This window comes from Vitis vinifera, chromosome 14 (genome assembly GCF_030704535.1).
Source record: "Vitis vinifera cultivar Pinot Noir 40024 chromosome 14, ASM3070453v1".
In the NCBI taxonomy this organism is placed as follows: Eukaryota; Viridiplantae; Streptophyta; class Magnoliopsida; order Vitales; family Vitaceae; genus Vitis; species Vitis vinifera.
Genome location: NC_081818.1, coordinates 14,156,689 through 14,171,914, shown reverse-complemented (window position 1 = coordinate 14,171,914; position 15,226 = coordinate 14,156,689). Strand labels below are relative to the sequence as shown.

The 15,226-nt window shown below is 31.4% G+C and overlaps 1 protein-coding gene across 1 annotated transcript; it reads left to right on the top strand.

Moving 5' to 3' along the window:
• Window positions 1-9,147: 9,147 nt before the first annotated feature.
• On the top strand, window positions 9,148-11,274 carry LOC100265304 (transcription factor MYB20). The gene is made up of 3 exons (XM_010661996.3): window positions 9,148-9,421; window positions 9,687-9,816; window positions 10,463-11,274. The coding sequence occupies exons 1-3, from the start codon at window positions 9,289-9,291 to the stop codon at window positions 11,067-11,069; spliced, it is 870 nt and encodes a 289-aa protein (XP_010660298.1). The 5' UTR covers window positions 9,148-9,288; the 3' UTR covers window positions 11,070-11,274.
• Window positions 11,275-15,226: the final 3,952 nt, after the last annotated feature.

Below are 15,226 nucleotides of genomic sequence, written 5' to 3'. Positions count from 1 at the left end.
AGAAATTATATGCTCCTATAATGGAGCTTGCAACCCAATCTATAGAAAAGATTAAAACTTTACAAGAGAAAAAGAAAACCTATGCTCCTTTAATGGAGCTTACAACCAAATCTATGAAGAAAAAAATAAAGAAAACAAATTATCTCATTCAATCATCACAAGCAATAATAAAAAGGAACATTCATGCGTCCCTTGGCCATGGGATAATATCAAGGCTGCAAAAACAATATTATTACACCCTAGATAAAGATCGAAGAATGCTTATAACATTATGTTGTGATACCAGTTATTATCATAGATATAAGAAACATAAACAATACCAATTTTTTTTTTAAAAAAATTATCTTTTAAGGTCAAAGTACTAACCTTAGGTTTGGAAGTTCCCAAACCTTAAATTCCAAGTGTTGAAGACAACCTTGAAGTTGTTGGAAGTCTCGTAAACCAATGATCCTCCACCTGAGGACTCAACCTTGTTCTTGACACACTTTCGATGGAGGTTATGACTCTTTTTCTCTTTAAATTGTGGAAGAAAAAAGTTATGGAAACCCTAACCTCTTGGGCATATTTATAGGGTTCCTAATTGGGCTTAAGTGACTTGAGCTCACATGACCTTAGGTCACTTAATCTAACCTAAAATGGGTCTTAATTGATTAATTAACACAATAGGGCTTACTAATTACTCAATTAGCCCAATCTAGAGACTTTGTTCACTTACCCCTATGCAACCTTGCATAATTACCAAAATGCCCTTATGCACAAAAGTAAACCTAGAGCCAACTCTACCCTCATAATCCATGCTAACAAGGTATATGAGCTCAAATTGGGGACCATTGGGACCCATAAGAGTACTACATAATCCAATTCTCAAGTTGATTCAACATACTATTACAGAGAATCTACTAAACTCCAGTATCCTATGTAAATAACAACGAGACACTAAGTGCTCAGGTTCGTGACCTACTATCTACTACATGCAAACTCCCCATGAACTGGTGACCGTAATTTGACAATGTAGTGGTATCATCTATCAAGATTGCCTCTCAAATCCTTGAGTTACAAATCCTACTCATTATGTGATCAACTGACATACTCTAGCTCCAAGGAGCATATGTCAAATTCCACTAAAGGAATTACTGTGACTACAGATTTCATGATCTCATGTCCTTTGGATCACTTAAAATAACACATTATCTCAATCTCATGAGATATCATGGTACCTATATTGAGAATGGTTGTTGCCACTAGCTTCCATCAATAGTGACCCAATCCATAGGGATATATGATCACTTTAAGGTCTCACCCAAAAGTCAAAGCCTCCTGTTGATTTTGGCACAAGCTCAATATCCTCTCATGGTTGAGAGTCTATGTATTTTAGTAGCTTAGTGAATCATGACAATTGATAGCCTTGTGTCATGATTCACTGTAGGTCCTATCCAATGTGCATCACATATACTAGTGCACTCACAATGGGAAACTCATCCGACAGCCAAGACAAATCATCCTTCCAATTAGGAGATGGTGCGCTATAGTCTCTAATAGATTTCCCAAATCCATGAACCAACTGTGGACAACTTATCTACTTACAAAGAACCCATGACTTGTACTTTTTGTGCAACTCTTAATGCACTTAAGTCATGTACAGTGTAAGAGACACAAACTGAATGTTCAAATTAATGTCAATACACCAAAATGATAATAAAGGGATGATTAAGTCTAACTTTGTTACATCATGTCTTGATTTTAGGGGCTCAATCCCAATATACCTTAGCTTCAAATGCAATGATAGTTATGCAAGTTAGTGGGAGGTAATATCTTCTTCTTTTATATGTATTCTATTATTACTTTGCCAAATGATGAGAATAGTCAAATCTTATGATTGAACCTAGTAGTTATTAAACATTTGGTATCTAAACCTAAGTCATTTTAATTTAAATAGGATCCAAAGACTGATAAATTCTAGGCTCTTTGATTCCTAAAAATCTTCTAGTCTACGAATCCTATATAGATGGTAAAATGACCAAGAGGACTGGAGACAAGGAATGTTTAGAGTTAGCTCATACTAACATGTATGGAGCTTTTAGTGTCCATGCATGGGAAGGATATGGTATTTCATCACTTTTAGTGATGATTACTCTAGGTTTGGATATGTACATAGAAAATCTAATACCTTGGATACATTCATTGAATTTAAGGCATGATGAAATAACCTATATATTGGGTATACATACCAAGTAACTTCAATTAGATCAAGGTGATATGTCTAGTAAGTTTGATTCTTTCCATTGGAGCATGGGATTATTTCCCAGTTATGTGCATTGGGATCTCTATTGCAAAATGGAGAAGTGGAAGAAAGATATCAAACTTAGATGGACATAATGAAATTGAGGATAGGTTTCTCATCTTTTCCAAAATTCTTTTGGGGATATGTCTTATAAACTGTTTAATACCTCTTCTTCTTAAGAGACATATCAGTTTATAGGATATCTAAGAGTATTTCTAGGTTATCACCTTTATAGTCAAGATCATCATAAGACATTTATTGACACAAATGTCAAATTTTTTTATGAAGACCATATGATAAGAAAAAAGACAAAGAGTGATAAGATTGGAAAATAAATTAGAAGATAGTCTCACATTGCATAGGATACTTGGATCCAAAGGGTAAGAAACATATCATTCCTATTATTTCTAGTACACCCATACCTCATCATATTGGGACTTTTATATCACACATATTATAATGAAGTTGTGAGTAGTGTTTGTGCTTACTTAAGGCAAGGAGTTGTAAAGAGGTAGTTAGAATCTTTGTATTGTAACATAGTTTGGGTTCTTGTAGAAGCACCTAAAGGAATACAACTCATAGGTGTAAGTTGATCTACAAAAGGAACATAGGAGTAGATGGAAAGCTTAAGTTTTAGGTGGCTAAGATTGTAGTTAAAGGTTACAGTTTGTAACTTTGTTTCAACTACAGAAAACCATTTCAACAATGGTCATACTCAAATCCATTAGATTACTCCTATCTATTGCAGTATGCCTCATTTATGAGATAAAGCAACCAAACATGTTCATAGCGAAGGACCTTGTGTGTATAAGAAGGCACAAGGAAGTGTGGTGATGCTCTAAGATCTTGTAAGTAGATGATAATCTACTCATTGGATATGATGTAGGAATAATGTCATTAGTCAATATATAGTAGTTTGCTCAGTTCTAAATGAAAATCTAGAGGAAGGCACAATATATTTTTGGGGTTAAGGTCCTTTAAGACTATAAGAATAGGGAAGTTATGCTATGTCACCTACATTGATGAACATTTGGTCAAGTACCTGATGTAAAACTCCAAGAAGGGTTTGTAACTCTTTAGATATGGAGTTTTCCTTTTTAGGATCAATGTCCTTGGTAGGGTTTGAAATATCGATAAACACGGATATATCGGTACTTGGATTTTACGGATATATCGAAAATACCAGAGAAATATCGGTGGATATTTTGACAAAAATATCAATAAGACAAAAATGATTTAAAATTAAATATTTGGAGAAACTCAAAAAATGATCAAATAAATAAAAATACACATGTTAAAGTTATTTTTTAAATGCAATTGACATAGATATGGTTAAAGAGAAAAATATCGGTAAGCAAGGATATGTCAATATTAATAATTTATTATTTATCTAATCAAATTAATTTTAATTTATAAAACATTTGAACTTAATTTTTTTTATATATTTTAGTATTTTTTTAATAAATTTATATTTTTAATGTTTTAAAATAAAAACATTCAAAATTAAAAGGATAAATATAAAAAATTTAAAAGTGAAGTGATAGAAATTTTTTAAAATAGAATTAATAAGATAATGATAATACATTTAATATTAAAACTATAATTTATTTAATTCAAATGAATTCAATAATGTAAAATAAACGATGTTGCATACATGAATTTTTAATATTTATATTTTTTATATTTAATTATCATATAAATGATATTAAAAAAAATACTTGTTAAGAAAATTATAATGGTTGTTTTTATATATTAATTAATTAATTAATTAAATTTTAAAATAACATAATTAGAATTTATTTTTATTTTTTTAATAATGAAATTTAACATATTTATTATGTATATAAATTAACAAAAGAGAAAATGGTCTAGTGGTAACTAAGCCTAAACCTAAGCCCTTTGGCCTGAGTTCGAATCTTGGCAGTAGTAGGGAAAAAATGTGCGTATTTGAAATTGAATGGAGGGTAGAGGGTGGGTGGGCATTACAGGCATGTTGACTGGAGGCGTTAACTTTTGGGATATCTCTGTGGAGAGAGATCGCATTAAGGCAGTATCTAATGTCTCTGCAATGGATAGCCTTAAGTATGCGATGCTATGTGTTAAACCATATATTTGCTTTACTATAGGAATAATGAGTGGATATTAATCCATTTCCTGATTATTGCTTTGGTCTAATGACAAACATATACTCAACTATCCTTGGAGAATAAGGGATTATATGTTTGTGAGTCTTTGTGATGAGTGGGTACTCCTTTCGTACCGGAAAGTTGGACTTTCAATCTAATGAGGACTCTCACAGGTCTACCTATCTGGGTATGTGTACACTTTAAGTAGTTTTTGTTCCTTCTATGGAAACAAAGGTAGCCTTTTGACATATGGGTAGTTCCCTTGGCTATATTCTCAAAAATCCTATCATATGATAATAGTGAGATGGTGGCATGATCTAATAAACAGAAGTACTACTAGAAGAGGAAACGTATAAAGAGGAAGTGTTACCTTATTATGAGATAATACAAGGAGGTGATATGACTGTGGAGTAGAATCTTTTTGCAATGTCTAATCTACTTTTGGGGCTGGTGGGAGTTTTCTAGGATTGAGCTCCTAAAAGAAAGACATGACATAACAAAGTTAGACTTAACTATGCCCTTACTATCCTTTTGGTGTATTGACATTGATTTGAGCATTTAACCCATGTCTCTTACATTGTACATTACTTGGGTGCATTAGGAGTTTTACGAAAGATACAAATCATGAGTTCCTTTTAAGTAGGTAAATTGTTCACAATCAGTTCATGGATTTGGGCAATCCAGTAGAAACTGTAGGGCATCACCTTCTAATTGGAAGGAAGATGACTTATCTTGGCTCATCAAGATAGTTCCCATGGTGAGTGCACTAGTGTATGTGATGCATCACATACACACTAGTGCACTCACCATGGAAAAATCCAAATGGCTAAGACAAGTCATCTCTCCAATTAAGAGGTGGTGCTCTACAATCTCTATTGGATCGCCCAAATCAATGAATTGTGAACTGACTATGGATAACTTATCTACTTACAAGGAACCCATGATTGGTACTTCTATGTTAATCCTAATGCAACCTAATTCATGAACAATATAAGAGATATAGGTTGAATGCTCAAATCAATGTCAATGCATAAAAGGGATAGCAAGGGGATAGTCAAACCTGACTTTGTTACATCATATCTTACTTTTAGGGGCTCAATCCTAACAAGTAAATGTCTCTTGACCTACATCTAAGAGGGAAAAAGGATAAGGTGTGTTCACAACTTAGTAGGAGAGTTTATATTCATCCCATGTATATTCTTAAAAACTTGAATCCAATTGGAACAAACATACAACAACATGCACTAGAAACTTTTTATTTTTATATATAATCCTAAGAAAATATGCATTAATGACAAATATGCATAAGTGTTGCAGATGGTTCATCTTTGCATTGCTTCATCCATTCTCTCACTTATGATGAGTCTTCCACCAATGTATATATATTTGTCCATACTCCAAAAGAACGACTATTTTGTGGGTACCACCCAAGGATAAGTCATATCTCATGTCTTTTAAGACTAATCCCCAGAGGTAGGGCCAACCTCATGTCTTTTAGGACTAAGACCCAAGGGCAGGACCAACCTCACATCTTTAAGGACTAAAACCTAAGGACATGACCAACCCCATACACACATATTAGAGTGTCTTCCTTAATGGCTTTAGGGATTTTCACCTAAGGACCAATGATCTCACATAAACAATATATCCAAATATAATGCTGCAACTTTTCATAAATCTTTTCATAATCAATCTATTCACTAAATATTATCTTTCATTGCTCCATACCATTCTTGAAATGTAACCAAATTATGAACCATCTCCAAATACTAAATTAGTAATTCCTCATACAAATTCAAAACCAAACCATATCACAACAATTTAAAACAATTATGCAAATACACTAAAAACACCATGACACTTTGAAATGCTTCATAAAATTATATAAAAATATATGAATTTTCAACAAATACTTTAAGAAAAGAAAATAAGGATACACAACAGAATGATATAAATTTTCCTACCTTACGCTGACTTCTCCTTTAGAACTCTTCTATGTAGACTATCACCCTTAGTTATTACAAGCAACTGAAATAAAATAATATACTTTAAGTTTTCCAACCATAAAAAGCTACACAAGTATGGTTTGAAATTTTCCCTTTTTGCTAATTTCAACAATTTAACATTAATAATTTTGTCTCCACTTTCTCTATTCTGCATGCCTACGAATTTTAAGTAAAAAATTAAGGTAAGTAAACGACCTTCCTTATGCATACTAATATAACCTCAATCAATTAGCATGCTCAAATTATTCTGATTATTCCCAAGCCGAATCAATTAACATGCTCCAAATGTACAAAGAAACCCAAATAAATCACATAAATCATCAACCTATTTATTATTATTTCAACCAACTTTTGATTTTATTAATTGAAGCAAACTACAACAATAAGCATATTGCTTCTTCCTTTAAAAGATACTTGAACTAAAATACTTAACCCTATTTAACTTTAATTAAACCATGATTATAACTTATTAAATTTAGTTTTTAAATAAACTTTATCATCTATTTATTGTAGGGGAATGTTTGGAATTCAAATATACCAAAACACTAACCTTTGTCTCCTTTTCCCCATATTTTTTTTCACTTTCTCTCTAATTTCTCTCTCTAAGCCCAACAGTTTTCTGTAGAGATTAGGGCTGCAAATGAAACCTAACAGCCCTATACATGGTCTAAGTTCTAAGGGTGGAAGTTTTAAGATCGACACAATCATTATTTTCTAAATTGCACTTTATTCCCTCCACTTATAGTTTTTATGCTTTTACAATCCTTCAAGTCCCCTTAGTTAAAATTAGCCCCACTGAGTTAATACACGAGCTTTAAGTTACAAATTAATTGTACTTTACCTTAATCAAATTTTAACTCATAATTAAATATGATCAACGTTAAATTAGTTTTAACCTCTAATTAAATAAGTTCAAGGTTAAGTATTAAAATAATCTTTATTATTTATTTATTTAATTACTACTAGGTATTACTGGAGCAATAAGTTCAAAAGACAAGCAAGAAGTTGATTAAGTTTTGAATTGCTAATTTTTATTATACTTAGGTGGTGTTTGTTTTTTTACTTAATTCTAAATAGAACCTTAATGCTTAATAGTATTAAATATTAGGTTATTTGTTTTTATAATATCCTATTTCTATTAAGTATTAAAAAGTAAAGAAAAATTAATATGTTATTTTTTCTATTTAAAAAAAGTTAAATATTTTGACCTTTTCTATTCAATAAAAATTTTATAATAAGTTATGAAAAAAATAGAAAAAAAATAATTTAAATTCTGAAAACAAATTATTTTCAGCAAAAAACCAAAAAAAACAAACACCCTCTTAATGAAATGATTTAAATAGATAATTCAGCTCATAATAAAATTGTTACAAAAGTTACTGAACAATACAGACTTATAACAACTCCAAACGCCTCTAACTCATAACTAAAAAATCAGATTCTGGTCTTACTACAACTTGTCCTTAACACAGTCGATCGTTAGACAAATCATAACTAGAAAACTTGCCAGATTATGCTTAGTTAATACCTCACTTGATCTTAGTGAAGCGTCATAAGGTTGAAATCTGGTTTAATTAGGAGCTCTCACCCTGGGTTCATCCGTTCTTTGAATTAATTATTCCTTTGTTTCGGAATCAAATCATTCCTTTTTTTCTTTTTCTTTTTCTTTTTCTTTTTCTTCTATATACTGGTCTGCACATGTATGCTCTAAACAATATTTCACTTCTCAAGCATCCAAATGCTTAAGATAATTAAAAACAACCATTATATACATATCCACGTTCTTTACAACTAAAATAATTACTAGTATTTGAAATGTCTTGCTTTTAAGGCATGCGGCTCTCAGACCATCAACCTTTCTATTTCAAACTGAAGATGACTTTATTAGCTACCCATACAAGGGAAAGTAATGAAAATTAATTGGGTGACAGGATCAAACCTCAAAAGTTCGACTTAATACAAAACAAGCCAACAATATATTATCACTTATGTTCCTATCAACCTTCAAGTATATAACTTATTTAAGATACTCATTTGGAACAAATAATATTATTCAATTGCTGAACCCATATAGCAAAAAGAAAAAAGAAAAACTGCCATTTCTGAGTTTATTCCTTATGGCTGAAGCAGCTTGACCTTTGGGGGCATGCCAAATACAGCTAGTGCTTTTAATAATAATCATAATAATAAATCTCAATCATAAGTAAATGACCCCATTAGATTTGAGTGCTCTCGAATGAAAATTCAGCCCTATTAATGTTCCGGTTGGACCATCATGGGCGTCAAGTTGATTAATCAAAATTGCCATATTTAATTAGATGGGCTTTGGGGGGTTGGGGGGAGGGGGTGTGGAAAAAAGGAAAATCTTCTGGACCCAGAAAAACGATTTAATTTTTTTGTTGCCTTTAATTAGAAATTTTCCCCTTTTTTTTTTTTTTTTTCTTTTAATCATTTCTATTGAAGTCGTTATCGTTTTACATATTAAAAAAGGATATGGGTGTGGCTTACTTTTACTCTCTATCTCACGCTTGAAACTGAAGCAAAGGAGGTGGATGAGGTGGGCTTTTCTGAAGAAGACATGGCACGTGTGGGACGCGTCAGCCTTGGTGATCAACACGTGTAAGACGTAGAAAATTTTCCCAGACAAGACAAAGAAAAATATAAAACACAGGAAAATTGAGAGAAGTCGGAACCGTGTACTTCTAGAGGGGGTTGATTATAATATAAATGTGTGTATATAAATAAGAGGGCGTGGTGGTGGTAATGGTGGTGGTGGTGGTGGTGGTGGTGGTGTTTATTCTTTTAAGTTATTAGTTATATATCCCTGAAAACCTCTCTCTCCCTCACTGTTTGTTGTTCAAAGTGTTGATTGGAGATGGGAAGGCAACCTTGCTGTGACAAAGTTGGGTTGAAGAAGGGACCATGGACGGCTGAAGAGGACAAGAAGCTCATCAACTTCATTCTCACCAATGGCCAATGCTGTTGGAGAGCTGTTCCTAAACTTGCAGGTCTCCCACATTATTCTTATTTCTCTTTTGCTACCAGCTTTTGTCTCTGCAACATGGAAATACGATTTCTAAAGCTGCTTTTCCTCCTGATTTTTTTGGGTGGGAGCAAACCCAATCTGCCGAAAAGCTTGCAGTCATATTAATTTAAAATTTACCAGATGAATGAACCGAAATTTCAAAGTACAAAGAAGGAGATAATCACCTTTTCAAATGCCTTTATTTTTCTCTCATAAACTAATTGCGATTATGGTGGGTATCATTGCAGGACTGTTAAGGTGTGGGAAGAGTTGCAGGCTAAGATGGACAAACTATCTGAGGCCAGACTTGAAAAGAGGTCTGTTGTCAGATTTTGAAGAGCAGATGGTTATTGATCTCCATGCTCAACTCGGCAACAGGTTTATTTTTCTCTTTTCTTTAGGCTATGAACCCCTCCTTTTTCTTTATCTATTCTGCCCTTTCCCTCTCTGTCTACCCACTGGGATCATCTGGGATCATCTGTAATCAACTCATTTCAATGCTGAATTTGGGAAAGGCTACCAAGTTTATCTGTGGGTGTGTTGGGAAAAAAATGAAAGGCAGGTCTCATTTCCCCCCACCATCTCTGAAAACATTGCTACTTCTGATTGTGCGTCTGAAATGAATACTTTCTTCTCCTTTTTGCTAGTTGGGTTCAAATGAGAGACTTTTGTTTTGGTGAAATTTGTTTTATTTATTTTAGTATCACGGGGAAGATCAAATGAATGGCTGGGGTTTTTATTTTATTCCTGTGTCCTTTTGGATGAGCCACGGAATCCCACATCACTCCGAGACTGATATTAGTCCAAAGGTGCTTTGCCAGTGCGTTTCGGCTGTTACAAAATTTTCCTTTTTAAAAAAATATAAAAATAACGCCAATACCAAACCTTTATCTATTTAATCTTGTGGGAAAAATCAGTAGTATTTTCCTTTTTTTTGTCCCTGAAATTAATTCCAAAACATATCCATGTGAAATTCTTCTTCAATTTTAATTTATATGTTTGTTTTTTCAACGTGGATTTGCAGATGGTCCAAGATTGCTTCTCATCTACCAGGAAGAACCGATAACGAAATCAAGAACCATTGGAATACCCACATCAAGAAAAAACTTAAAAAGATGGGTATTGATCCTCTGACCCACAAGCCATTAATCCCCGCTGCAACTGCCCAACCTCAACAACAGCAATGCCAACAAAAAGAAGAAATGGAAAAAACCAAGGAATCTGAGACACCATTAGAATCATCAATTGTTGAGAGCAAAGAAGAAGACAAGAGCATGTCAAGCCCGCTTGAGAACTCCATGGAAATCATGAATGGCTTCTGTACAGATGAAGTTCCATTGATTCAACCCCATGAGATTCTGGTTCCATGTGATCCCACTTCATCAACTTCTTCATCCTCATCTTCTTCTTCATCTGCTTCGTCCATGATCCTTGAAGACTTGCAGTTTCTCGACTTTGACTGGCATTGCGACTACAACAACGATTTGGGCTTCTGGGATGATGCCTTCACTAGTTGGGATTTGTTCATTGACGATGATGGTGACAGAAAGCTCACTATTGACCCTCCCCTCCCCCACTATCAAAGACTGCCTGTGGATCCAGAATCTCGTTATTCTGAGCAGCTCTTGTGATTTCAAAATTTTTGTCCCTGTAATTTGCTTGGTAGTTAAAAGAGAAACAATAAAGAAAAAAAAAAAATTCAGGACCGTGGGAAAAAAAAAAAAAAAAAAAAAAAAACCATCTTAGATTTTTTCTCCTTCCTCTTTTTTGTCTCTCTCTCTTTTTTTTTTTTTTTTTTCCTCTCTTTTGAGAAAAAAATAATAATAATAAAACTTCTGTATATGAATGAATGCAATTATTTTGGCTTTATAATTTATGTACTTTGTGCCTCATTTTCTCCATTTAATAATAATAAGAAAAATAAGAGAATTCTATAAATAATCTTCTTTCCACTTCAGTTTCATGCAGAGGGCAATTGCTTCTCTTTTCAATTTTTTTCATTGAATATTTTTCATTTTAATTTTAATAAAAAATTAAGGTGTGGTTTACATAAATTTTTATTTTATTTAACAATATTAACCATTTTTTAACATTTATAAATAATAAAGATGTTTTTTATTATTTGGCATATTGGGACTTGTTGGATCACAAGCAGGCACGAACAACATTGGTTCCTACTTGTGAACATTGTGAGTGCTAATTTTATTTTTATTTTTTTGTTTAAAAAGTTGAAAATCAAACCATTTTTTATCTCTATTTTTCTAATTCTTATTATCAAATTTTAAAAGCACGAGATGGCTTAACAAGCATTATTTACATGGTTTTAAAAACCGGACCAGACCGGCTGATCCAACCGGTCATTATTCTGGTTCGGTCCAATCATTAGACCGGATATTCGACCAGTGAACCGTGAACCGATAACTTTTCCGGTTCAATGACCGGTCCAGTTTTTAAAACATTGATTATTTATGTCTGCTAGCTCTAAGGCGGTGTTTGGATACATTTTTTATTTTCTATGTTTAAAAAATAAAAATTAAAGATAACATGCTAACACTATTGACTAAATATAACATGGAAGAAAATAGAAGATGAAATAAGGTATTTCATATTTGACTGGATGCGATAAAGTAACTTATTTCATTACTTATCATATCTAATACTTAATCAAATATGAAATTCGATAAAGAGTGAAATATATCATTCAATCTCTCTTTCATATCCCCTATATATAATAATAATAAATTTATTATTTTGTCAATTTCTAAATTTTTTATATTACTTATTTACAAATATATGTATGTATATACAAAATGTATTAAAATATAATAGTAGTATACATTATTAATATTTAGTATGTACTTTTTTTTACATGTTTAGCGCCCTAAGATAATATTTTTTTTTTTATAAATTTTAAACATTTTAATTATGGATATTATTAACAAGAAATTTTTTTTTACTAAATTTTAAATTAAAAATATAAATAATATTCAACATTAGAGAAATTTCATACTTGTTTTATAACAATTATTTGGCAAGCAATACAATTTATTTTAAATAAATATCAAACTTTCAAATATAAATATGATGTAACATATTTCATTTAATATAGTATATTACAATTTTTTTCATTAAATATAACATACATATATTATCGAATGGAGCATAACATCTCATCATATACTTATCTTTTTCTCATTAAACAAATATAACAAAAGCTTTTGCATTTTATGAAAAAGAAAAATTACTACAATATGATTGTTTTATAATATTTTCCTTAACATTTTTTTATAATACTTTCTCGAAAACAAACACAAACTTAAGATTGAAAAAATTCAACTAATAATAATTTGGAGTTGGCTCAAATAATATGATTGTTTTTCAATTGGGTGCACCTTCTCTGAGGTATAGCCGTGGAAATACGGTGGATTCTTAGACTTTACGAAAAATGTTTACAAGTCAATGAAATACAAGACAAAAGGGGAATTCAAAAATGGGAAAAAGGAGTGGTCCGGAAAAAGCCAAAAAAAAAAGTTTGGAATTATGTGTTAGATTCTAAGGTTTTCAACTATTAATAAATAGTCAAAAAGAAGTTGTACTTATAATAACTAAGGTAATGTTTGTTTTTTTGGTTTACGTGAAGTAATTTGTTTTCAGAATTTAGGTTGTTTGTTTTTCCATCTTTTCATAACTTATTATAAATTTTTTACTTAAAGAAAAAAACCAAAATATATAATTTTTTCTAAATAGGAAAAATAATTTATTGGTTTTTCTTTATTTTTTAATACTTAATAAAAATAAAATATTATAAAAATAAATAATCTAATATTTAACACTATTAAGCATTAAGGTTATATTTAGAATTAAGTAAAAAACCAAACACCGCCTAATACTTATTTTTGAAAAAGAAAATATCTGGAACAAGTGGTTAGACTTACATGTTTGATTTTGAAATTTTCAATTATTAATAGGGAAATTGAATGGATAGATCTGTCTTTTATTATCAAATAAGCAATTCAGAGTGACAAAATTAAGTAGGATAATAAGAACTTGGGCCGGAATAAGTGGGGAGACTTGGTCAATTGAAAGCACTTTTGTGTCAATTCTGGTGGGGCAGGATCTAAAAGAATTTTGGGTGTATGAACACTTCAACCCCCAAGAAGAGTGAATTCCCAAATTGGGAAGCTTTAAAATCGGCTTTTGCTTAGTGAAGACTGGAGACTGAAGATTTGCACAAGACAGCTTTGTCGTGAAAGCTAAAACCGTAAGCTACGAGCAACAGTGACAATGGTCCAACCGTATTAATATTAATTAACCATTCACTTAAAAAAAAAATATATTCAAAGTAAGACAAATACTCATGTTCAAGGCAGTATTAAATTGTCCCTTACTTTTTCTCTACGAAATCAATGAGATGGTATGAGTGTAGGTACAATACTTTTCCTTTCTTCTTTTTCCCTTTTACTCTCTCATATGTTGGTTGGGTACAGGTATTTTTCAATGCTCAATCTAAACGGCACATTATACAACAAGGGATTATGCATGCAAGGAGTGTCACCAGGACCTAATTGGATTGAATCCTGACGCATCCTTTGCCATGTTGAGAAAAAGAAATCGAAGCTGTTCCAAATATTTCAACGCATCCTTTGCCAGGTCAATGATTGAAATGAACTATAATTAGAGCTCATAATTGTGTTAGATGGTCCATTGAAAATGGCATTAAGGTAAGCATAAAGTCCTTACCTGACTACCCCTCTAACAAATTAGAATATCTTCATATTTTTCAATTAATCATTGGATTTGTTGGTATGCATGTTTGGATGGCTTCTCCCATGTCTTTTCTTCTATCCTCTTTTCCGATTAAACTTAAAGGGTATTTGTTTTTTTAGTTTTTTACTAAAAGTAATTTATTTTTAGATTTTATATTATTTAATTTTATATTTTTTTGTGATTTATTATAAATTTTCAATTGAATAAAAAAAACACCAAAATATTTAACTTCTTCTAAATGAAAAAAATAACATATTGATTTTACTTTTTTTAAATATTTAATAGAAATAAAATATTATAAAAATAAACAACTTAAACTTAACTGTAGTAAGTACTATTTAGTTTTAAGTTCTATATTGAATTAAGTAAAAAAAAAAAAAAAACCCATCTAAATCATGAGATAGTCCCTTTCATAATATCTATCAAATCTTTGGTTGCAAGCAATAGGTCTTGCAACAGGTCTCAATTACATTCCCAATGGACAACAGTAGTATAACACTACTATGCTTTAGTTAGAAGCTGTAATTTAAGCCAACTTGAGCTTTCTGTTTTGGTCTTACAACTTAGCCACGCTTGAAATTTTCAAGCAATAATCTTTGGCCTGGCTTCTTTTGGGGGAAAAAAAAAAAGGTTTAATACATTCATAATATACATACACAATTATCTTTGTATAAATAATTTTTATTTTAGTACCTTTAGACTTACTATAGCTTTGAAATTCTTAATTGTAGAATGTTTGAAACCAATTTGAGTATTGATTTTCAACTAAGATTCTTTTAGAATATTCTAAGGGGAAAAATAAATAATATGATGTATCCTTGTCATTTGCTAGTTGTTCTTGGTATGGTATGGCTAAACTTATTATGGTTAAATCGAGTTTTGATTTTTTCCTAGGGTAGTATGATGTGCATTTACTAGGCTCTAGATGGGTCAATGCAATTCTAAAAAACATTCATTGTCGATTCTATTGGTGATGAGTGACTAACAAAAAAAAAATATCTATTATAATCAAAATATTAAA